We start from the raw sequence: 23,179 nt of genomic DNA, 5'->3' as shown, positions 1-23,179 counted from the left end.
TATTTGGATGTGTGGGGGCATGAGTTTTGTACCATACGAAGTAGGGTGTGATATAATATTTGTGATATTTTGATTACTATTATTTCCTCTTGCAGAGAATATTGAGGAGTGACACAAAAACATGGACCATATCATGGATAGTGCCGAAATTGTTGCAAAGCTGGTAGGTTCAGTAGATCCCTAACCCTAGGAGAGAGACAGAGAGTAAACCTTTCCAATTTTCTTGTCTAGTACCCTTTTGGCTCTAAAAAAAATCATGTACGTAGTGTTCACTATTTGTTACTAGGTTTTAGGGTTTATATGTGTTAATGTGATTGAAGCGAAATTTTCCTTCATTCATTCCTCTTGGTAATTGTTTTAAACATTATGGTATTATCGCAAAATAGTTGTATCGCAAAACATGTTTTATTCTGTATATAGCATGAAGGCTTTGACTAGTGAGAGACACATGCTGGCAAGCAAATGCGAAGGCGACTTTCTGAGGATGAAAGAAATAACCTCTACCAAAAGTGGGGTATCAGTCTACACTCAAAGCATAGGCGGTTGCAATCGGCAAACCTCCTGTGGAGTAACACCCAAAACCTGGACCATATCATGGACAGTGCCACCATTATTGCAAAGTTGGTAGGTTCAGTAGAGCCCGAGCAAGCATTCAAGGAGATGTTTGGTCTTAGATTTGCACCTCGAGACACTGTCACCAAGCGGAAATCTCACTTTTGGTTCGAAAGTTTCAAGTCTATTGCGTAAGCTGGCGAGATTGATCACCCAGTACAGAAGTTTCATCGAGTCCATTTCCATTCGCGTATAGGTTATGATTCCGTGACAAATATCCCATTATCACTTCTCTCTTCTGATTGTATATTTTTTCTTTTTTGATCTGCTTTCTGATTGTAATTTTTTTGTTTTTATGAGTTAAAGTTCTGATTGTAATTGATTGTAAATTTGATCAGGCTAGAAATGGTGCGTAAGGCTTCCCTAGTTTCTTGTAAAGTAAAATTCCTTACCGATACTCGAAAGAAAAGAACACTAAGCTACATTTTTTACCTTTCTCAGATACTACTAATTCTTAATTTCTCATCTCTTTCTATCCCTCATCTCATTCGTACAACAAAAGAAAAGAAACAACCTGGCTTTATGTACGTGTTTTCTCCAATACTAGATTCAATACTGCAGGATGTGAGTAGTTAGTCGATTGGCACGGTATGATTGATCAACCGACCACTCACATCCTACAAGATTCCGCAAGGTTTGTCATGCATTCTAGTCTTATGTATAACTCTAGTCTTAGTCAAAGATAATCAAAATAAAGTTGAGCTCTACACAAGTTTTTTTTTTCTTTCATTCTTTTGGCATTGGAATAACATCAAGTTGATTTATTTCTATAACAAAACGCAAACTAGCTATCGAGACAAAGGCTTATAATTTCTTGGAATTGTGAATATTATTCATAGAAACCATTATACATATACCATACAAAAATAAAAGTACAAAAAATCAGTAAATAACTAGAACTAAAATTCACACCAGGTTATGTTCTTTTTTGTTTGTAATTTATGTATTCATGTTCGCTTTTGAACCACATTATTACTAATTCATTGTGAGGTTAGTCCATTCTCCTACCTTTTAGTGTAGATAATATCTTTTTTCAAAAAATATTTATATATTCATGTTAGGTTAAAGGGTACTATCACAGTCAAACAAAAAATTATACATTCACTTTAGGTTAAAGGGTACTGTCACAGTCTTTAAAAAAAAAATTCTATTTCGAGTGCCTTATTGTTGGAAGTATGCCCACAAAGCCACTCATTTGATGTAATAGCTTTTGGAATACTTATTGTATTGAACTTTTATATGTTTAATGGAAGGGCAAAGCTTATTGTTAATCACTATTTATTGTATCATGTGTTTAAGCAATAAGAGAATCCAAGGAATGTATTTGATCTAAGAGATAAGTAATCTAAGTAAGTTAGATTAACGAGACCTTTCTCTTATGTTCATTCCTAAAACGTTCCTAGCCATAGGATTGCCAATTGGGCATTGACAATCCGCTAAGGTTAGTATGTGTTATGTTGACTCAAACGTGAGTATGAACTAGTCTCAAGTCATTTGGTGTTGGACACTAAGACAAACACATAGGTGCTCGAAAGAGTAATCGAGTACACTGAACTACGATCAAAACAGAGTTCGAACATACATGTCATGTATGAACTCTAAAGTTACAATATGCAAAGTAGTCCTTTGACCTGAGGCATCATAGATGTCTAATGGTTAGGTCATTGATCTTTAATCATGTCAACGGCATTCCCTCGGAGTGTCCACGACATTGTTGGGGTCAAGCTATCTAGTCATGTAGGCATATGAATGCACAACAAGGGATCTCTAAGCTTCCAAGGTGGAAGGAGAATACTCTAAGATATGATTCTAAAGTCTTTGGCCAAAGCAAATGAATATGACTTAGGAAGTTTGTTCCAAATCATATTCAAGGGAATCATATAGGAAAGTATCACATTGGATAGTAGACATGAAACAAACTATCACTTAAACAATGTGATTAAGAGTATTGTATTAGAGAAGGACCGTATTGCATTGTAGTTGTAACTGGATAGGTTCTCCAACCAATTCTACTTAGCTTGGGTAACCATGACATACTGCTAGGTGTCAATCATGGTTTGTGGAAGCCCTAATGATTAGCAAACACTAATCATCAAAGGGAGAATTGAAATGTGGTTTCAATTCACAATCGATCGTTAAGAGTAACATCGCCCACTGCCTCGCTAATTGGAACCTAATGGATCGTACACCGAGTAAGGATGTATGTGAAGAAATTAAATGAAATGGATAAGCAATTAAATGGTTTAATTGAAGAATGGTCAAGATTAATTAATTAGTTAATTAATTTTACGAAAGGTTCGTATTGGGCTTATATGTTCGTTTTGGGTTTCGGGGCCCAAAAGCGTTTTGGTCCAAAAGGCCCATTGTGTTTAAGTTGTATGACAACTAAAACAAAATGGGCAAATAGCCCAATAACATTAATATGGCCGGCCATTAGGGTGAATGGGCAAGCTTGGATTAATTACAAGTTTGCCACTCACTTGTAATGAAGTATAAATTCAACTTTATAGCTTTGTTTTCATTAAGGGTTTTCTTGTTGAAATTGGGTGAAACATTTTCTCCTTTTTCTCCAAGAGGCCGGCCACTAAGGGGAGGGACATCTAGCAATCTCTCCTTCCCTAAGTCATCCATATCATCTTCACAAGATACATCCTTGGTGAAGAGACTTAGAGACATCAAACTTTTGGTGTTTTGGAGAACAAATCCTCATTTCCTCAAATCTTCAAAGGAGCACTAAAGGGAGGATAACACAAGGAGGATCCAAGGAGCTTGGAGGTGACTTGAAGGCCCTCCACTTGGGTGAATCCCTTGTGTAAACAAGGATAGCTTCAAGGGTAAAGAAACTCTAAATCTTTACTTCTCTTTAATGTTGTTATAGAGTTTATTGGTTCACCATATACTAGGCTTTGAAAGTCATAGGTTTTATGAATTGTTTTTGGATGCATGCCTACTTTAAAGTGTTAATAGCTTGCATGTGTATTCAAATGTTCATACTTGTTCTTAGCTAGGACAAAATTTTTCCTTCAAGTGGTATCAGAGCCTAGACCTAGTTTATGGTGAATCCTTTTGGGTTTTGTGACTTTCATATTTTGTGATTTAAATGTTGTAAATGTTACAAGCTTTGTTCTTGCTTTTGAATATATAAATTTTGCTAGAAAATTTAGCATCTCAAATGTTGTAGATGTATTTCATTTAAGCATGAATATTGGAACTAAAATTTGGTGCCATGTGTTTTGGGAAATTCGGCCAAATCCAAAGGGTGATTTTTTGGGTTCATGTTTGTCTTGTTAAAATGGTTTTAAAGTGACTTTTGGAACCCCCTAAGTACCCTAGGATATTAGCCCTCTTTTGAGTGGTGAAAAATTAAGTTTTGGTGAGTGAAAAACATTCATGGAGCTATTATGAGTTTTCATGGTGTTCTTCAATGTTCTTGAAGTTCTTGCCAAGAACATAAAGTTTTGAAGTTTTGATTCAAAAGTTTTATGTTTTTCATAAAGTTTTGGTTTATATTTTGATGGTTGATGGTTATTGGTGAGATGTGATGAAATGGTTTTAATGTTTTGTCATAAACTTTATTTTTCTTACAAACCATTAATTTCACCAATAACTCACCCACCAAAATCCACTTGCATTTTGCACATGCATGCACAACTTGCATAAAACCCTTTCACACTCATTCACACCTCTAAAAACCGGTCACCCCCTAGTGGGGGTACTTTTGGGGTCTTTTGTGCAATTACATAAAGTTTTGATAATTTTGTGTTTTTGCACTTTGGCCCAAAAGTTTACGTTTTTACGTTTAGGCTTAAAAACTCTAAAGGACAAATTGTTTTGATCCTTTAATGATGTTTTTACATTAATAAAATTTTGGGTTCTAGTTGAAATTACATGAAGTTGTGGACTTTTGTGTTTTTTCAAAGTGACCCCAAAAGTTTTTGTATTTGCATTATGGCCCAATTGTTGTGGTCATAGTTTCCTTTTGGCCCAAATAAAATGAGAATAAAATTGTTTTGTCTCTTTAATGAGAATTGGATTTTCATTTCATTTAGTTCCATTTAAATCAATTCTATGGATCCAAAAACCAATTGTTTAAAGTTGTTTTCTTAGTTAATGTGATTGATTAAGAAAAAGGGTGATTATGAACCAATGACCACGATAATTGAGCTATGTGTTTGGCCGCTTTACATTATTAATGTTTGGGTTTGGTAGTGTAGATTTGAATGTAATTTGATTAATTCAATTTGTTGTAAATGGACATAAGTCCATCATTTGATTTGTGTTGTAAAAGGGCATAAGCCCTTATTATTATTATTTCATGTATTCCTTTTGTTTAATTGTATGCAAACGGAATAGTTGGGTCCAACGCCCAATAGGAAATAACGGTTTAATTGGATTAAACGCGTAACTAAAATCAACAACTATCTACCTTAAACCCAAGGTCCAACACAAGGCTCGTGTTGGATCAAATCAAACGGTTCATAATCATCCTAAGACCTAATATGACTATATAGTCCATATGAGGATGCAATGCATTCGTTAGTAGTTCCATATAGTCTCGCTTGTTTCAACGAAACAGTGGGAGTATTATATGCTACTAATTCATATTAACTTGGACCAATAGTTGTGATAGGCCCAAGTTCTTTTAATAAGATTAAAATGATTTTGATGTAGCCCAAAACTATTCTCTCAAAACGAATATTAAGTTGATAAGCGAGACATGTTTAGAATATCTCTTCGTAGGCCTTCCACCGTGGTGGGCTCCAAGCGTTTGTGACTCATGCACCGGCTTCACCCTATCATGGGGAAGTACAAAGTATGTGCTTACATCCAGGAGGAGTCCATAAACATATGATGAGGTGAGTGTAGGCAACGAGGATAGCCAACATCGTATCATCGTGAGGCTATTCTTGAACCCCTTCACGAACTAAGCATGGTGGGAATAACTTAAACTAAGTGCAATGGTGCTAACATCGTATCATCGTGAGGCAACATTCTCTAGAGGCCAAACGGATGGGTAATTACAAAAGTTGTAAATGAATAATGCGTTATTCTCTCATCATTATTTTTGCTAGCCAACATCGTATCATCGTGAGGTGGGCTTGGTAATGGTGAGTCTCCCATAACCCGCTAAGAGTTCAATATAACTCTCGAATTCTATTGAGGGATGTGGAATTTTCCAAAAATAGTGGGTGCTACTATTTGATTCTAAGACCCAATCAAATAGTTTTAAACAAACAATCTAATACGATTTCTGTTATGTTATGTAGTGAACGACATGCCTAAAATTATACCCACCATTATACTTGACAAAAGGGGCCTTAAGGGCCAACGTTTCCTTGCTTGGTATCACCACATTGAGAATGTCTCAAAGGTGAAAGACATATTGTATGTGCTTAAGCAATCCCCTCCTCATGTACCTCCTACGAAATTAGCTTCAAAGGAGGAGTGTCAAAATTATGTTAGACACTATGAGAATGACTTACAAGCCAAATGCTTAATCCTCACTTCACTTAGTGAGGAGCTTATGAAGATACATAAGCACATGGACACTTCTTGTGCCATGGTTGAAAGTTTGCATAAGATGCATGACATTGAGACTAGTAATGTACGATTCTCAAATGTTTGTAGTCTAATGAATGCCAAGATGGCAAAGGGGGCATCGGTCCATAAACATGGACAAAAGATGGAAAAGATATTTAAAGATCTTAAAAGTTTAGGAACTTCCATCGATGGGAAAATGGCCCAAGACTTTTTCCTTGCATCTCTCTCAGATGATTTCACTAAGTTTATTGTAAACTATAAAGTGAATAGATTCGATCATTCTTTGAAAGAGATGATTGACATGTGCTGTAAATTTGAAAAAGGTTTCAAAAGGGACAGTGGGAGTGAGAATGCAATGAAAAGGAAAAGGTTGCATAAGAAGAAGGCAAAGAAATCCAAAGGAACATGATTTCATTGTGGAAAGGATGAACGTTGGAAGAAGAAATACAGGGTGCGCATTGCGAGCCTTATGACACAAACTTTTGAAGAGACTATTTATGTCATAGAGAGTTCTTTTACAGTGAGCTCCAATTCCTGGATATTTGATTCAGGCGCTAGTCAACATATCTGTAATACGATGCAGGGACTAGTGGGGAGCAAGTCATTGAGCAATGGGGAGATGATTGTGCGAGTTGGGAACGGCACTAAAATCTCGGCAAAAGCAATAGGCACCTACATGCTTAACCTACCCTCTGGGGAAGTCCTGGAACTTAAAAATTGTTTATATTTTCCTTCATGTATAAAGAATTTGATTTCCATCTCTAAGCTTTTACGAGATGGGCACTCAGTATTGTTTGACAAAATGAGTTGCACTTTATACTTGAACGGTCGTATTATCTCTCATGGTAATATGATAGATGGACTTTTTCACCTAGAGACGAATAGTGGGATGCACTGTATTGCAAGCAGGAATACCTCAAAACCCAAAAGGGCTAAAGAAGAAGTTAACCAAGAAAAGATGTGGCATCTTAAACTTGGACATGTGAACCTTGATAAGATTCACAAGATGTCGAAAGACGGATATATCCACCCATTAGGTAATGACCAGATGGGTACTTGTCAATGTTGCTTGAAAGGGAAAATGACCAAATCTCCATTTACTGGAAAAGGAGAGCGTGCCACTGAAATTCTAGGGTTAATCCACACTGACGTATGTGGACCTATGTCTACTACGTCGAGAGGAGGCTTCTCCTACTATATCACATTCACCGACGATCACTCTCGGTTTGGCTATGTGTATCTTATGAAGTACAAGTCAGAATCCTTTGAAAGGTTCAAAGAATTCAAGAATGAAGTAGAGAAGCAAACTGGGAAACAGATAAAGATCCTAAGATCGGATCGAGGGGGTGAATATCTGAGTAACGAGTTCCTAGATTATCTCAAAGAGTGTGGAATAATATCACAGTGGACTCCACCGGGAACTCCACAACTCAATGGAGTTTCTGAAATGAGAAATCGAACCTTGATGAACATGGTTCGTTCTATGATGAGTTCTGCTGATCTACCAGTAACATTCTGGGGATACGCTCTATATACAACAGCTTACTTACTTAATAGAGTACCTTCCAAATCAGTTTCACAAACACCCTGTGAGATATGGCATGGAAGAAAGCCAAGTCTTAAACACATTAAGATTTGGGGTTGTGAAGCATATGTCAAGAAGCTTGAAGCTACTAAGCTTGAAGCGAGATCAGTAAGATGCTATTTTGTGGGATATCCTAAAGAAACTATGGGATATGAGTTCTACCATCCTGACGACCAGAAAGTCTTTATCGCCAGAACTGCTAAGTTTCTAGAGGACGAATTTGTTCTCAAATGAACTATAAGCAAACAGATGGAAATTAATGAGATTAATAATGAACCACAAACAAGCACTCGACATATTGACAACCCTGTTCCTGAATCCCTAGCTTCACGTAGATCTGAACGGGTTAGTAAGCCACCTAAGAGGTATGGCTTAGATAATGACTTTGATGAATTGTACCTTCTAGGTGACAATGAAACAAAGGAGGACCCTAGAGACTACACTGAAGCAATGTCCGACATTGATTCAAAGAGATGGCAAGAGGCCATGAAATCTGAGATGGATTCCATGTATCAAAATCAGGTCTGGACTCTTGTAGACCTTCCAGAAGGTATTGTACCTGTTGGAAACAAATGGGTTTTCAAGAGGAAGATAGGCGTTGATGGGAACGTGGAGACTTATAAGGCTAGATTAATAGCCAAGGGTTACAGGCAAATAGAAGGGATTGACTATGAAGAAACCTTCTCTCCTGTAGCCATGATTAAGTCCATTCGGATTTTGCTTGCTATAGCTGCGTACCATGATTATGAGATATGGCAAATGGACGTGAAGACGGCCTTTCTGAACGGCTACCTAGAGGAAGAGCTCTATATGACTCAACCTGAAGGTTTCGTGTCCAAGTCTGAAAAGACTAAGGTATGAAAGCTTCAAAGGTCCATTTATGGACTTAAGCAAGCCTCCAGGAGCTGGAACATTCGTTTCGACACTGAAATCAAAACGTTTGGTTTTACTCAAAACGAAGACGACAATTGTGTTTATCAAAAGGTCGGTGGGGATGCAGTTGTATTCCTAGTGTTATATGTAGATGACATATTACTATTCGGGAATGACACTGCAATACTTTCTTCTGTAAAAGTGTGGTTGTCTAAAACCTTCCACATGAAAGATTTAGGAGATGCATCTTATGTACTTGGGATAAAGCTCTATCGTGGTAGATCCAGAAAATTAATTGGATTATCCCAATCTATGTACATTGATAAGGTGCTAAGTAGGTTCCAGATGGAACAATCTAAGAAAGGTTTTCTTCCTGTTAGACATGGAATTCACCTTTCTAAGTCCATGGAACCTAAAACTCCTGAAGAGATACGGCAAATGAGTTATATTCCTTATGCTTCTGCCATAGGAAGTCTCATGTATGCCATGATATGCACAAGGCCAGATATTGCATATGATGTGAGCATTACTAGTCGATATCAATCTAACCCAGAATCAGAACACTGGGCAGCTGTCAAGATGGTCCTTAAGTACTTAAGAAGAACTAAGGACATGTTCCTCGTGTATGGAGGAGCATCAGAGTTGCGAGTGAAGGCTATACAGACGCAGATTTCCAATCTGACATCGATGATAGAAGTTCCAACTCCGGATATGTATTCACTCTGAATGGTGGGGCTGTCAGTTGGAAAAGCAAGAAGCAAAGTGTAATTCCTGATTCCACGACAGAGGCTGAATATGTCGCTGCAGCTGAAGCCGGCAAATAAGCGTTCTGGATGAAGAAGTTCATCACTGAACTTGAAGTGGTTCCAACCATTACATCACCAGTAACTTTGTACTGTGATAATAGTGGGGCGATAGCTCAAGCCAAGGAACCCAGGGCACATCAAAAGAACAAGCATTTTGACAGACGCTTTAATATCATAAGAAGATATGCTGGCGGGGGGAAAATCAATATCCTCAAAGTTGCTTCAGCCGATAACATAGCAGATCCACTGACAAAGCCAATGTCTCAAATCCAGCTTGGTCGTCATATGGATAAGATGGGTATTAGATACATGAGAGGATGGCTTTGAGTGCAAGTGGGAGATTGTTGGAAGTATGCCCACAAAGCCACTCATTTGATGTAATAGCTTTTGGAATACTTATTGTATTGAACTTTTATATGTTTAATGGAAGGGCAAAGCTTATTGTTAATCACTATTTATTGTATCATGTGTTTAAGCAATAAGAGAATCCAAGGAATGTATTTGATCTAAGAGATAAGTAATCTAAGTAAGTTAGATTAACGAGACCTTTCTCTTATGTTCATTCCTAAAACGTTCCTAGCCATAGGATTGCCAATTGGGCATTGACAATCCGCTAAGGTTAGTATGTGTTATGTTGACTCAAACGTGAGTATGAACTAGTCTCAAGTCATTTGGTGTTGGACACTAAGACAAACACATAGGTGCTCGAAAGAGTAATCGAGTACACTTAACTACGATCAAAACAGAGTTCGAACATACATGTCATGTATGAACTCTAAAGTTACAATATGCAAAGTAGTCCTTTGACCTGAGGCATCATAGATGTCTAATGGTTAGGTCGTTGATCTTTAATCATGTCAACGGCATTCCCTCGGAGTGTCCACGACATTGTTGGGGTCAAGCTATCTAGTCATGTAGGCATATGAATGCACAACAAGGGATCTCTAACCTTCCAAGGTGGAAGGAGAATACTCTAAGATATGATTCTAAAGTCTTTGGCCAAAGCAAATGAATATGACTTAGGAAGTTTGTTCCAAATCATATTCAAGGGAATCATATAGGAAAGTATCATATTGGATAGTAGACATGAAACAAACTATCACTTAAACAATGTGATTAAGAGTATTGTATTAGAGAAGGACCGTATTGCATTGTAGTTGTAACTGGATAGGTTCTCCAACCAATTCTACTTAGCTTGGGTAACAATGACATACTGCTAGGTGTCACTCATGGTTTGTGGAAGCCCTAATGATTAGCAAACACTAATCATCAAAGGGAGAATTGAAATGTGGTTTCAATTCACAATCGATCGTTAAGAGTAACATCGCCCACTGCCTAGCTAATTGGAACCTAATGGATCGTACACCGAGTAAGGATGTATGTGAAGAAATTAAATGAAATGGATAAACAATTAAATGGTTTAATTGAAGAATGGTCAAGATTAATTAATTAGTTAATTAATTTTACGAAAGGTTCGTATTGGGCTTATATGTTGGTTTTGGGTATCGGGGCCCAAAAGCGTTTTGGTCCAAAAGGCCCATTGTGTTTAAGTTGTATGACAACTAAAACAAAATGGGCAAATAGCCCAATAACATTAATATGGCCGGCCATTAGGGTGAATGGGCAAGCTTGGATTAATTACAAGTTTGCCACTCACTTGTAATGAAGTATAAATTCAACTTTATAGCTTTGTTTTCATTAAGGGTTTTCTTGTTGAAATTGGGTGAAACATTTTCTCTCCTTTTTCTCCAAGAGGCCGGCCACTAAAGGGAGGCACATCTAGCAATCTCTCCTTCCCTAAGTCATCCATATCATCTTCACAAGATACATCCTTGGTGAAAAGACTTAGAGACATCAAACTTTTGGTGTTTTGGAGAACAAATCCTCATTTCCTCAAATCTTCAAAGGAGCACTAAAGGGAGGATAACACAAGGAGGATCCAAGGAGCTTGGAGGTGACTTGAAGGCCCTCCACTTGGGTGAATCCCTTGTGTAAACAAGGATGAGCTTCAAGGGTAAAGAAACTCTAAATCTTTACTTCTCTTTAATGTTGTTATAGAGTTTATTGGTTCACCATATACTAGGCTTTGAAAGTCATGGGTTTTATGAATTGTTTTTGGATGCATGCCTACTTTAAAGTGTTAATAGCTTGCATGTGTATTCAAATGTTCATACTTGTTCTTAGCTAGGACAAAATGTTTCCTTCACTTATGAGGTGACATTTTTCTGAGTACCTTAGACCATCTCCAACCTAAGGCCATCATTAACCGAGGGCTGGCAAGAGGGCTCGTTTTAGTCCTTTGGTCGTCCAAGACATTAATATTTTAATGAACAATACATTGCCATATTTGCCTCCGTCTCCAACTGAGGGCCAAACATAATTTATTATTTAAAAACTACCACTTAAATTCAAATCCAATGGCTAAGTGATTTAGCATGACGTCAGCTAGCTGTTGGATTTGAATTCTTTTTTTCTATAAATATGGTGGATATTGGGCTATAATTCACACAACTTTGAATTCAATCTATTTCAATTCAATCTCTTTCAATTCAAGTTTGCAATGAATTCCAACTTTGGATCCTCTTCGGATTCCAACTGGGGGTCCTCATCCAATTCCAAATTGGAAGCAAAATGGGCTCAAATGAGACGAGAAGATGAGGAGTCTGATGAAGAAGTTCAAGTAAGGCGCAACAAACAAAACAGAGCAACAGCCATGGTATGTCAGCCAGACGTTATCAGCTGGAGCAAGGTTGAAAGAGGGTTGCCACATAAATCGCAGTTTACTAACTCTAGGCACTGTTATCCGTAAGCTCAGGTCAGCTTGAGTAGCTTGTCTTTCATTTTCTCAGTTATGGTCTTTGCAAAAATTTATTCTACTTTGTGCAATTGAAATGTCGAGTCTTATTATTCCCATTGATTCTTTGTATTAGTTCATGTAAAATGAAGTTCTAGCATAATAAGAATTTTTACGAAATTGTTCAATACTGTGGTTTCACGCAGCAAGGGAAGAAGTGGGCATGTTCCTTACAGAGATTCAAAGCTAACCCGCATACTGCAGTCCTCGTTGGGAGGAAATGCTAGAACTGCCATCATCTGTACCATGAGTCCTGCACATAGCCATGTTGAGCAATCAAGAAATACCCTCTTATTTGCGAGCTGTGCTAAAGAAGTGACAACAAGCGCACAAGTTAACGTGGTCATGTCGGATAAAGCATTGGTGAAGCATTTGCAAAAAATTTACGAAAAAATCACGGATTCACGAAAAAATTTAAAAGCCAGGTTATTCCAACTATGGAAAGCCGAGGTGAATTATACTCTTTGATATGCAGTTACCTACAAATATTTTCTTTCTCGTCTTTGCACAATTTGATGAAGCATGTTTATCGATGCTAGTTACTTGTAGTCATGGGTCATGATTCTCGAGTCCTCTCATGCAGAAATCTCTGAACATCTTCACTTGTGCTCACCTTGTTAGAAACCATGGCAATTTGATTGTCCTTTGATCCGTGGTTCTCATATGTATGAGGCATAGTACAGTTTTTCCTATTCATGATTCAGGCTCCTTCTTCTTGTCTAAAACTTTTGGTTTTATTTATTCATTATGCAGCTCAAAAAAGAGGTATCGGAGCTAACTCAGCAACGAGACCTTGCTCAATCTCAGGTTAAGGATCTGGTGCGAGTGCTTGGAGATGATAAACCATCAGAAGTATGTGTACTAAAATAAACTGAAGAATTTTATTTCACTACAATTTTCTCCGTCTGTGCTAAGTTGAATTTCTTTTCATATAATTGTAGGAGGATCTGGAACGTTATTACCCCAAATTGCGCGGGCAAGTTTCATGGGACTTTGAAATGAAAATGGCAGGTGCGCCTGTTCGGGCCGTCTCTCGTGGCCGAGCAAACAGTGTGAGTTCTTTTGGCACCTCTCAGTGTTCTGATGGAGACAGTAGGACTAGTTCAGAGGAGACTCTGTTCCAACTTCCTGACTTGGAAGAGAATTTCATGCACACTGATTCCTCCCGGCAGTTATCAGATGGCATTCCTAATTTTGTTGACGGTAATCTGCATCAAGAGGAAAGCAAAGAACAGTTTGATGGAAATTCAGAGGATTTCTGCAAGGAAGTTCGCTGCATTGAAATGGAAGAGTCTGGCACAAACAGATACATAGTGTCAAATATATCAGATTCAAGTGCTAGTAGATACCAAAACTCAAATATGTCGTCTCCTTTCGCAAACACAGCTACCTCAGGACTGACCACAGTTGAAAATGGAGATGGCACAAATCAGGAATTGGAGTCACCCCTACCTAAACAAAAAGGTTTTGTAGTTCCTTCTTCTGAAAGGACACCTCAATGGCTGCCCGAGAAAGAAATGTTTTGCCCCTCTGTTGTGATGTTGAGGAGGAGTAGAAGCTGCAAAGCAAGGCTTATGAATAATTCGTCTCCATGGTGGCTTGAGTTGGTAGAGAAGAATGAGAGCACACCTGCTATTGAGTTTGAGAAAAAATTTATAGGAAGGCCCGAGGGTTTCCAAAAGAAACTTCCTTCTCTGAACTATGGTGCTGAGACTGAAAGGCTATCAAGAAATGCTTCTCAGGCTTCTGCAAGAAGTGCTGCTATTGATGAGCGTAAAGCACAGGATACAAAATCCACAACTGATGACAAGGTAACTGAAAGCAGTACTTTAGTTGAAGGAGCAGAGGAAACGACCAATACACAATGCAATACTCAACTTGCTGATTCTGTGGTGAGTGATTTTCATTATATTGCATCACAAATAAAAAAAAGAGAAGTTGTAGACAATCTGATTAATTATAGTTCTAACATGGGTTGTCTCGTGTTGCAGGTACCGGAGACGGATTCAATGCCCATACCGTCTCCAAAGGATGTAAAAGATGTTGGCTTGGACCCAATGCCCATTGATGACGAAAGCCCTTCAAGGTGGCCTTCAGAATTCAACAAGCTGCAAAGAGAGATCATTGAACTTTGGGATGCCTGCAATGTGTCATTGGTTCACAGGACTTACTTCTTCCTCCTATTTAAAGGTGACCCAAGTGATTCGATTTACATGGAGGTTGAGGTCAGGAGATTGTCCTTCCTCAAAGACACATTTTCGCGTGGAAATCAGACTCTGGAAGATGGCCAAACTCTAACACCCGCTTCAAGGTAAGTTCGTTATCACCGATCTAGAATAGAAGGTTGCAGACACTCACGATATGTTTTAACTTTGTTACATATTGCCTGCATTGGTCGGCTTAAAACATGTTTTATTCTGTAAATAGCATGAAGGCTTTGACTAGTGAGAGACACATGCTGAGCAAGCAAATGCGAAGGCGACTGTCTGAGGATGAAAGAAATAACCTCTACCTAAAGTGGGGTATCAGTCTACACTCGAAGCATAGGCGGTTGCAATTGGCAAACCTCCTGTGGAGTAACACACAAAACCTGGACCATATCATGGACAGTGCCACAATTGTTGCAAAGTTGGTAGGTTCAGTAGAGCCCGAACAAGCATTCAAGGAGATGTTTGGTCTCAGGTTTGCACCGCGAGACACTCTCACCAAGCGGAAATCTCACTTTTGGTCAGAAAGTTTCAGGTCTCTTGTGTAAGCTTTTGCAAGATTGATCACCCAGTACAGAAATTTCATCGAGTCCAATTCCATTCGCGTATAGATTATGATTCCGTGTCAAATATCCCATTTGATATTCTCTCTTCAGATTGTATACTTTTATTTTTTGGATCTGCTTTCTGATTGTAATATTTTTGTTTTTGAGTTAAAAAGTTGTGATTGTAAATTTGGTCAGGCTAGAAATGGTGCGTAAGGCTTCCCTAGTTTCTTGTAAAGTAAAGCTCCTTACCGACGCTCAAAAGAAAAGAACACCAAGCTACGGTTTTTACCATTCTCAGTCACTACTAATTCTTAATTCTGCCCTTCTCATCTCTCTTTTTTCTGTCTTTCTAATTTCGTATGACAAAAGAAAAGAAACAACCTGCCTTTATGCAGGTGTTTTCTCCAATATTAGATTCAATATTGCAGGATGTGAGTAGTTGGTCGATCGGCATGGTATAGCTGATAAACCAACACTCGCATCCTACAACATCCCGGAAGATTTGTCACGCATTGAAGTATTTCTAGTCTTACGTCTGACTCAAGTCTTATTAGAAGATAATGAAAATTTAGCTCAACATTTTATGAAAATAGACTACTTGAGATCCTAGAATGTAGCCTAGATGATCTAACCAAAGCCTAATTAGTCATAAGAGATTATATGACATTCGTTTTTAGGTTTAAGACAATGCCGCCTGACTAGCGCCTAACATCTTTTAGAACTTTGAAAATGATAAAGATCCAAAGTACTTGTAGCCTTGTGTAAGAGTGTGTAGAGTGTTTCAGCTGGGGTCATATAAGATCGTTGCAACTCCCATCCATACGTGGCGTGCACGCAAGCTTCAGCCTCAGCAACTTCATTTTCTGGTACATCCAGTGCAGCGTAGAATAATTTGTTCAATTTTTCATGGTCGGTAAAATAATGATGCTTGGGCGCCCATTTAAGCATGGCGAGCACCTTAGCCTGGGCAAGCTCTTCACTCCCAGGCACATGAATCGCAATGTAACATATGAGAACCAAGGCATGAAGCTGAACATTCCAATGCCCAAAATAAAAAAGTCGGATCAATTGCGTAGCTGCTCCAGCAATTATTATTGCCATGGAAACCTCAACGTGAAAATAGTTGCTTGTACATGCAAATTTTGTGAGGGCAATGCAAGCATTTTTCGTAACGAAATTGTTTGTTTCATGTAAAAGTCGCAGAAGAGGGTCGACAATCATCCTTGTGTCTGTTGCTTCAAATGTTGTTGCTAAATTCCCAACAGCTTTAATGCACGGGATCAGGAGCTCCGGATCTTCCTTCTCATCGGTGATCTTTATTACTAATTGATCAACGATAGATTTCCGAGCCGGAGAATTACGATACAAGGCAGATGTTCTCAGTTCAGCATCCTCCTCAGCAACCGCAGTGATCTCCATATTGCAGTTGAACATCTTTGGTACCCTTTTCTAGGTTCACGGCTAAAATTAAGAGGACACTTGATTCTCCGATGCTAGGAACAATGGCTGAGTTCCCCTTGGCTAGTTTGGCAAGGGCTCTGGTCGCCATAGCTTTCATTTCAGCCTTGGTGGCAGGGTCTTCATTGCCATTGACATTACTATTGGTTTTGCTCGTGGCATGGCTACTATCTACTTCAACAGTTTCGAATGCTAGATGGCTCAAGAGCCAGTAGACTACATCATGCTGTACGAAAACATCGCGGCATTTGGGGTGTCTAGCTGCGAACTCTGACACCGCCCAAGCCACAGCAGCCTGAACTTTCATCGGACCTTCTCGGAGGATTATTGCACACACTTTGCATGCATCAGCAAGGATCACGCGTTCGACGCTTTCCCAGGCATGTCCGGGTGACCCCAGAGTCCGGACAGCATTCTCTTGGCTTTCGATTGGACCCTCTCCCACGAATTTCAACAAGGGTTCAACTCCCCCTTCTTCAATGATGCTATGTTCGCAATCGTGCCGAGATATCTCACCAAGTGTAGCTGCTGCTTCTGATCGAACTTGGAACGAATTACGCGTGTCAGCAAGGAGAGCAATTTTTTCCCAAATCAGGAACAGAAGTGGCTCACGTGATACATGGTTAAGCTGAGACCAGTCCATGTCCTCACTATTCACAGAACTAAGCAGGATGGTCAGCCACGACACGTCGCCAATTACATTTTCGAGCTGCATCAACATATCCCTGAGCCTTAAAGGGTTGATGCCGTGGGGCACGAAACACGTGATGTTGAAATGGTTGATGATCTTGATGATGATGTGAGCATAAGAGTTCTTCATCAGCCTGGATTGAAATCGTTGAGGATTAGTTCGACCAGCTCGAGGATGTACCGTATGGGGCGGTCGAAGATATCAGGGCCGGAGAGGCGGGAACTGCGGAGTTGGCGGAGAAGCCCCGCCAACTTTTGAGATTTGGATTTGATCTCGAAGATCCACTTCTTCTCTGCCTCACCACTACAAAACCATTTATTAGTGTCGCTATGCAAAATCCGACAGAAAATGGATGCAATGACGGATATAATAAGTGACAGAATTGTTAGCATCAGGAAATGAATTTTCCGACAGAAAATATTCTCTGTCTCGGATATAACTGACAGAAAATATATTAATAATGAATAAATAAGAGCACTCTCTGTCGGATAAAACCAACAGAAAATACTAAAACCGACACAACTTGTGTCAGATATAACCGACAAAAAATTTATTAATAATAAATAAATAAAAGTATTCTTGTCGAATAAAACCGACAGAAAATATATTAATAATAAAAAAAATATAAACCACTTTCAATCATTTCTTTCCCCTCCTCTCCATTCACTGCATTTTCCATATTCAACCTATGTTTCCATACTCAACCTATGTTCACCTGAAAGGCTTTTGAAACGACATCGTCGTGAAGGGCAACATGGTTTCGGAAATTGCAGCAGCTGTACAACCTTGGCCCAACCAATTCCGTCATCGAAATCGAGATTACTACGAACGAGAACAGACCCCTTAAAGCCAAAATATACAAAATCAAGACCCTCTCCTTACAGAGCATCTCGCAATCAGCATAACTTCTTAGCATGTTCATGTGTCGTTGGTGTGTTCATCAGGAGCAAAGGAACACTGCATCTGTTCTTAGAACGGAGAGACTGAAAGAAATTGGAGCGGTGATGTTATTATTAACCATAGTCATTAGTGATGACATGGTTACTTAGTAATGAAGAATATAGTTAGTTGAAATGTGTTGGTAGGTTGTCATAAGGATAAGATTGGTTAGTATAGTTAGAAGGGTATTATTATAATTAGGTTATATGGCTATATAAGAGATTGTATAGCTATCATTTTCCTTAAGTTCTTTTGTATACATTTTCTCCATTTTAATCAATACAATCTTTCTGGTTTTTCTCTCTATCATCTTCATCTTCCTTTGTACAAATTCTCCATCTTTTACAATGTAGTTATTATGGTATCAGAGCCACCAAGGCTCACGCCATGGATCTTGGTGGTTGATTTCCGCTTCTATCTTTCTTCATTACTTTCTTTCATTTCCGCATATTCATAGTTCTTATCTTTTGTTTGGTCTCTGGATTTTTCTTCTGGGTTTTCTTAAATGGGTTTTCTTCTAGGATCTCTGGCTGCTCGATGGTTCTTTATTCCCTATATCCATGGAGTGGATTCGAGGTAACGAAATCGGCCGGGGAAGCTTTGTCACCATCTACACAGCAAAACCCACCAACCCATATTCTCATCTTCAGCCGCTGGTGGCCGTGAAGGTGTCTACTCTAATTTGCTCAAGAACGAGAAGCAAATTCTCGACCAAATCGGCTCCTGCCCACAAATCATCCGCTGCTTCGGCGCCGATCACTCAGTCGAGAACGGCGAGAAGTTCTACAACTTGGTTCTTGCTTCTGGAGTACATCAGCGGTGGCACTCTGGTGGACGCTTGCCGGAATCTGATTCGTATCAGGTGATATTGTTCATATTTTCTGCATCTGGGTTCTTCATTTTCGGAATCGACGACGGGTTCTTCGACACCGACTCGGATTCTCATTCCAGATCCGTTTTGTGGATCTTCATCCCCACCGCCCTTCGCCAACGGCACAACCACAGCTGGGTTTCCGGGAGCTTCCTGGTTTGAAGAAGCGAGTTTTCGTACAGCTGGGTTTTCAAGATTCAAGTTCTCAGGTTTTGTTTTCGATTACTGGTTTTCTTTCCAGCATATCAACTGTTTGTGATAATGTCTCAGTGCGAATTTTCTGGGCTTCAGTCTTGCTGGTCAACCATTCTTTCTCTCTCTAAATCTCGGATTATTCAGTCCTGGGATTGTATTATCCGACTCTGTTCCTAAAGAAACCAAAATAGTGATCCTTTATCGCCGGACTCATCTTGCCGAGAAAGTCACAGCTTTCTCTTCAACAGAGATTTTGTAGAAGACAAAGCATTCCGCAATCTCAACAACCATTACGATGGCGTTTGCATTGGAAGAAGAGCAGTTGCAGAACTTAATCCACAGAGAGATCGAATTTGGGTTTGAGAAAGACGAAGATTTGGTGATTCCCGCCTGGGTTTTGGACGCTTGATTGGAATCCATCACATGGGTTCTCCAGAGAAGAACGGGTCTTGGATTTCATCCTAGAACAGCATATTTGTGCATGACATACTTTGATCGGTTCATTTCCCTGAGACAAATCCCTGTTGCTATGGTTAGATTGCTTTCAGTTGGTGATTTTGCTGGGAAAGGCTGACGAACTCGAGGAGCCCCCAGTTCCTGTGGCTGCAGCGTGATGGCATATATGATTCAGCAGAGTTTGCTTTCTTTGCACTGTTGATTATCTACTTCTTCAGTCATCTTGGTGGTGTTTTCAGAGCAGTTTTCTGACTTCGATTTCTGTGATTTTGATCCGTGCTCTGTTTTCTGGTATGGCAGAACGTTTAGACTATGTGCAGCCTAAGTGTTTGACGAATTGCCCATATTTTCTTCCTCTGGATACTTTTCTCGAATTTGATTTGGGATTTTGGTTATGTGTTTTTCTGAATTGGTAAATGAATTATGGTATATGGGTTGTGCGATAGATCATCGAAGTGTTGATAGCAGTCATTTGGAATTGTTTGGTGATCTGCAACGCTTATTTCTTGAAGCTGTGGTCTTTGATGTACTTTCGAGGTTTAATTGAAGTGAAGTTGTGGTCTTGATGTGTTGATCTCTGCAAGTATTAGTTTTTTTTTTTTTTTTTTTTTTTGTCAATTTAAAGCAGAAAGTGTCATTCTTTCTATGAATCTTGGAGTTTCATTCTCCTAAGTTGCAGTATGATTTGGAGTTTCATTCTCCTCAGTTGCAGTATGATTTGTGTTCATGGAGTGTCAGTCTCCTAAGTTGCAGTATGATTTGTGTTCATGGAGTGTCAGTCTCCTTATTTTGTATTTTTCGTAGAAGTGTGAGATTTGTGTTGTGCTTTGGAGTGTCATTCTCCTTGGCTGATTTGGTTTCTTGGAGTGTCATTCTCCTTGGTAGATTTCATTTCTTGGAGTGTCATTCTCCGTGGTAGTTTAGTTTCTTGGGAGTGTCATTCTCCTTGGTAGATTTAGTCTCTTGGCAGTGTCAACTATGGCTTCTCAGTTCACAGTCGAAAATTTGTTGGGTATGTTCAGACCAAGACCACGAAGCACAGCTCTTTCTCCTGCCACCATCATGTCCTTTGGAACATCCTGTGCCATCACAGAACCACCACCAATAAATGCGAAATAGCCAACATGGCAGAATTGATGAACGACAACAGCCCTTGCAGACATCTTGGTCTTGCAGTTCCAAATCAGTTTCAGCGTTCTAGCTCATTCAACCTTCACTTGGCTACACCAAGTTCAGTTTGAGGGGGGAGTATTAACCATAGTCATTAGTGATGACATGGTTACTTAGTAATGAAGAATATAGTTAGTTGAAATGTGTTGGTAGGTTGTCATAAGGATAAGATTGGTTAGTATAGTTAGAAGGGTATTATTGTAATTAGGTTATATGGCTATATAAGAAATTGTATAGCTATCATTTTCCTTAAGTTCTTTTGTATACATTTTCTCCATTTTAATCAATACAATCTTTCTGGTTTTTCTCTCTATCATCTTCATCTTCCTTTGTACAAATTCTCCATCTTTTACAATGTAGTTATTAGTTATGGTATCTGAAGTGCAGATCACAGAATATATTATGCAATTTCTGTTGACAGAACAAAACAGGACGGTGATTACGTGAAGAATCAAACAACTTAAGCCAATGATTAAGAGCAGTAATGGTGATCAGTTAAGCCAATAATTGCACAAAAACCCAACTTCAAAAATCACCACAAGATCAGAAACAAGGTAAAACTAAAACACAATAATTGGAAATGAATCGTGGCTTAAAAATAAAACCCAGAATTTAAAAAGTGAATGAATTATTTCACCTTGTCCTTTCCCAAAGGCTCTTAGTTGCAAGTGTTGGACTGGAAGTAGATGAGGAGAGAAGAGAAGGAGAAGGAAATGAGGAGAGGAGAAAAGGGGGAAGGAAGGGGGAAGGGAGAAGGCACCGGCGCAAGTAAGAGACAGATGGGTATTATGTTGGAAAATTTGATTGAGGGGCTGAGGAAATCAGGAGCGAGGAGTCGAGGGCCTGGGACCTGGAGGCAAAAGTGGGTTTTGGGGGAAGAAGTGCGAAAATATGAGGTGGGTTTAGGGCGGGAGGAGTGAGAGAGCTTGGAGGTTGGGGTGGGGATGAATGTAGGTGATGAGATTGAGAGAACGTCCATGGTTGCTTGCTCAGTCGGGAGCTATGATAGCGAGGAAAGAGAAATTGGCGTTTGGATGCTTGTTAGCCAAAATGAGGTCACGTGTTAGAAGACGAGCCCATTTGGATCCCTTGGATTTCATCAGAACATTTTTTAAAGTATAAACCGACAGAAAAAAAATGGTGGCAAAAATCCCCCCAAAATTTAAACCCCCCAAATTTGTTACGATTTTAAAAAATAAAATAATAATTTTTTAATTTAAAAAAAAAACTGTATTTATATAGAATACGTTTTTAAAAATTAAATAAATAATTGTTTAGTTTAATAGATAATAATCCATGTAAAATATGCAACAAAGAAAAAATCCCCCCAAAATTTTAAATTCCCCCCCCCCCCAAATTTTGTTACGATTTTAAAAAATAAAATAATAATTATTTAATTTAATAAATAAATAAATAAACTGTATTTATATAGAATACATTTTTAAAAATTAAATAAATAATTTTTTTGTTTAATAGATAATAATCCATGTAAAATATGCAACAAAGAAACAAAAAGATAATTGTACAATGAAAATGTCATCACACAAACTAAATATTGTCTAATCAATACTTGAAAAACATAAATAAAAATTTAGCACAAACTGCTTTTCCCACTTCAAAATTTAGGCAAATTTAACGGAGATATGCATTCTACGAAACTAGTTTCAATGATCTAACTATCAAACTTGTTTGTAGATACTACAAGATTGCATACGTAAAAAATTGAAGAAAAAAAAAACATTCAGAGATTAGGCAACGGAACAAAAGTTTTTTACGGTTATAAATGAAAAATCACAATTTAACGGTTATTTTAGCTCCGGTTTTGAAGATTTTTTTATAGCTACACTCCTCTACCCTATAAGAATGCAATGAACGAATTTGATCTTCAATTTAAAATATTTACACTAGTGGATACTACAAACTCTTATTTTATACTTAATGGAAGTATAATATTAACTTTAAGTGTTTGTTTAATCTACCATTTTAACGCGATATGCATTCTACGAAACTTTTTTCAACGATCAAACCGTCAAACTTATTTGTACACACTCCAAGATTGCATACGTAAAAACTCGTAATAAATAAACATTCAGATATTAGGTAACGAAACAAAAGTTTTCGACTGTTATAAACGAAAAATCACAATTTAACGGTTATTTTAGCTCCGATTTTAATGATTTTTTACAGCTACACTCCTCGACCCTATAAGAATGCAATGAATAAATTTGATTTCAATTTAAAATATTTACACTAATGGATACCACAAAATCTTATTTTATACTTAAATGAAGTATAACATTAATTCTTAAGTGTTTATTTAATCTACCGTTTTGATGCCATACACATTCTACTAAACTTTTTTCAATGATCTAA

At 38.4% G+C, this 23,179-nt stretch overlaps 1 protein-coding gene and 1 pseudogene across 1 annotated transcript; one reads left to right on the top strand and one right to left on the bottom strand.

Annotated features, from left to right (window-relative positions):
- The first annotated feature begins 12,854 nt into the window (after positions 1-12,854).
- On the top strand, positions 12,855-15,327 carry LOC114820217 (kinesin-like protein KIN-7F). Its single transcript, XM_029090775.2, has 4 exons — positions 12,855-13,123; positions 13,213-14,163; positions 14,263-14,582; positions 14,699-15,327. The coding sequence occupies exons 1-4, from the start codon at positions 13,019-13,021 to the stop codon at positions 15,024-15,026; spliced, it is 1,704 nt and encodes a 567-aa protein (XP_028946608.2). The 5' UTR covers positions 12,855-13,018; the 3' UTR covers positions 15,027-15,327.
- A 404-nt stretch (positions 15,328-15,731) lies between these two features.
- Positions 15,732-17,304, bottom strand: LOC103420024 (uncharacterized; annotated as a pseudogene).
- Between the last annotated feature and the right edge of the window lie 5,875 nt (positions 17,305-23,179).

Source organism: Malus domestica, chromosome 02 (genome assembly GCF_042453785.1).
Source record: "Malus domestica chromosome 02, GDT2T_hap1".
Taxonomy (NCBI): domain Eukaryota; kingdom Viridiplantae; phylum Streptophyta; class Magnoliopsida; order Rosales; family Rosaceae; genus Malus; species Malus domestica.
The sequence above is the reverse complement of the archived record's forward strand: the minus strand, read 5'-3'. Positions and strand labels throughout refer to the sequence as shown.

Excerpts from the sequence above, each read along its gene's own strand:
- LOC114820217 (XM_029090775.2), top strand. The coding sequence starts at position 13,019 with ATGCAGCTCAAAAAAGAGGTATCGGAGCTAACTCAGCAACGAGACCTT. Across the intron at positions 13,124-13,212 it reads GAGATGATAAACCATCAGAA|GAGGATCTGGAACGTTATTA; the intron begins GTATGTGTACTA and ends ATATAATTGTAG. Across the intron at positions 14,164-14,262 it reads CTCAACTTGCTGATTCTGTG|GTACCGGAGACGGATTCAAT; the intron begins GTGAGTGATTTT and ends CTCGTGTTGCAG.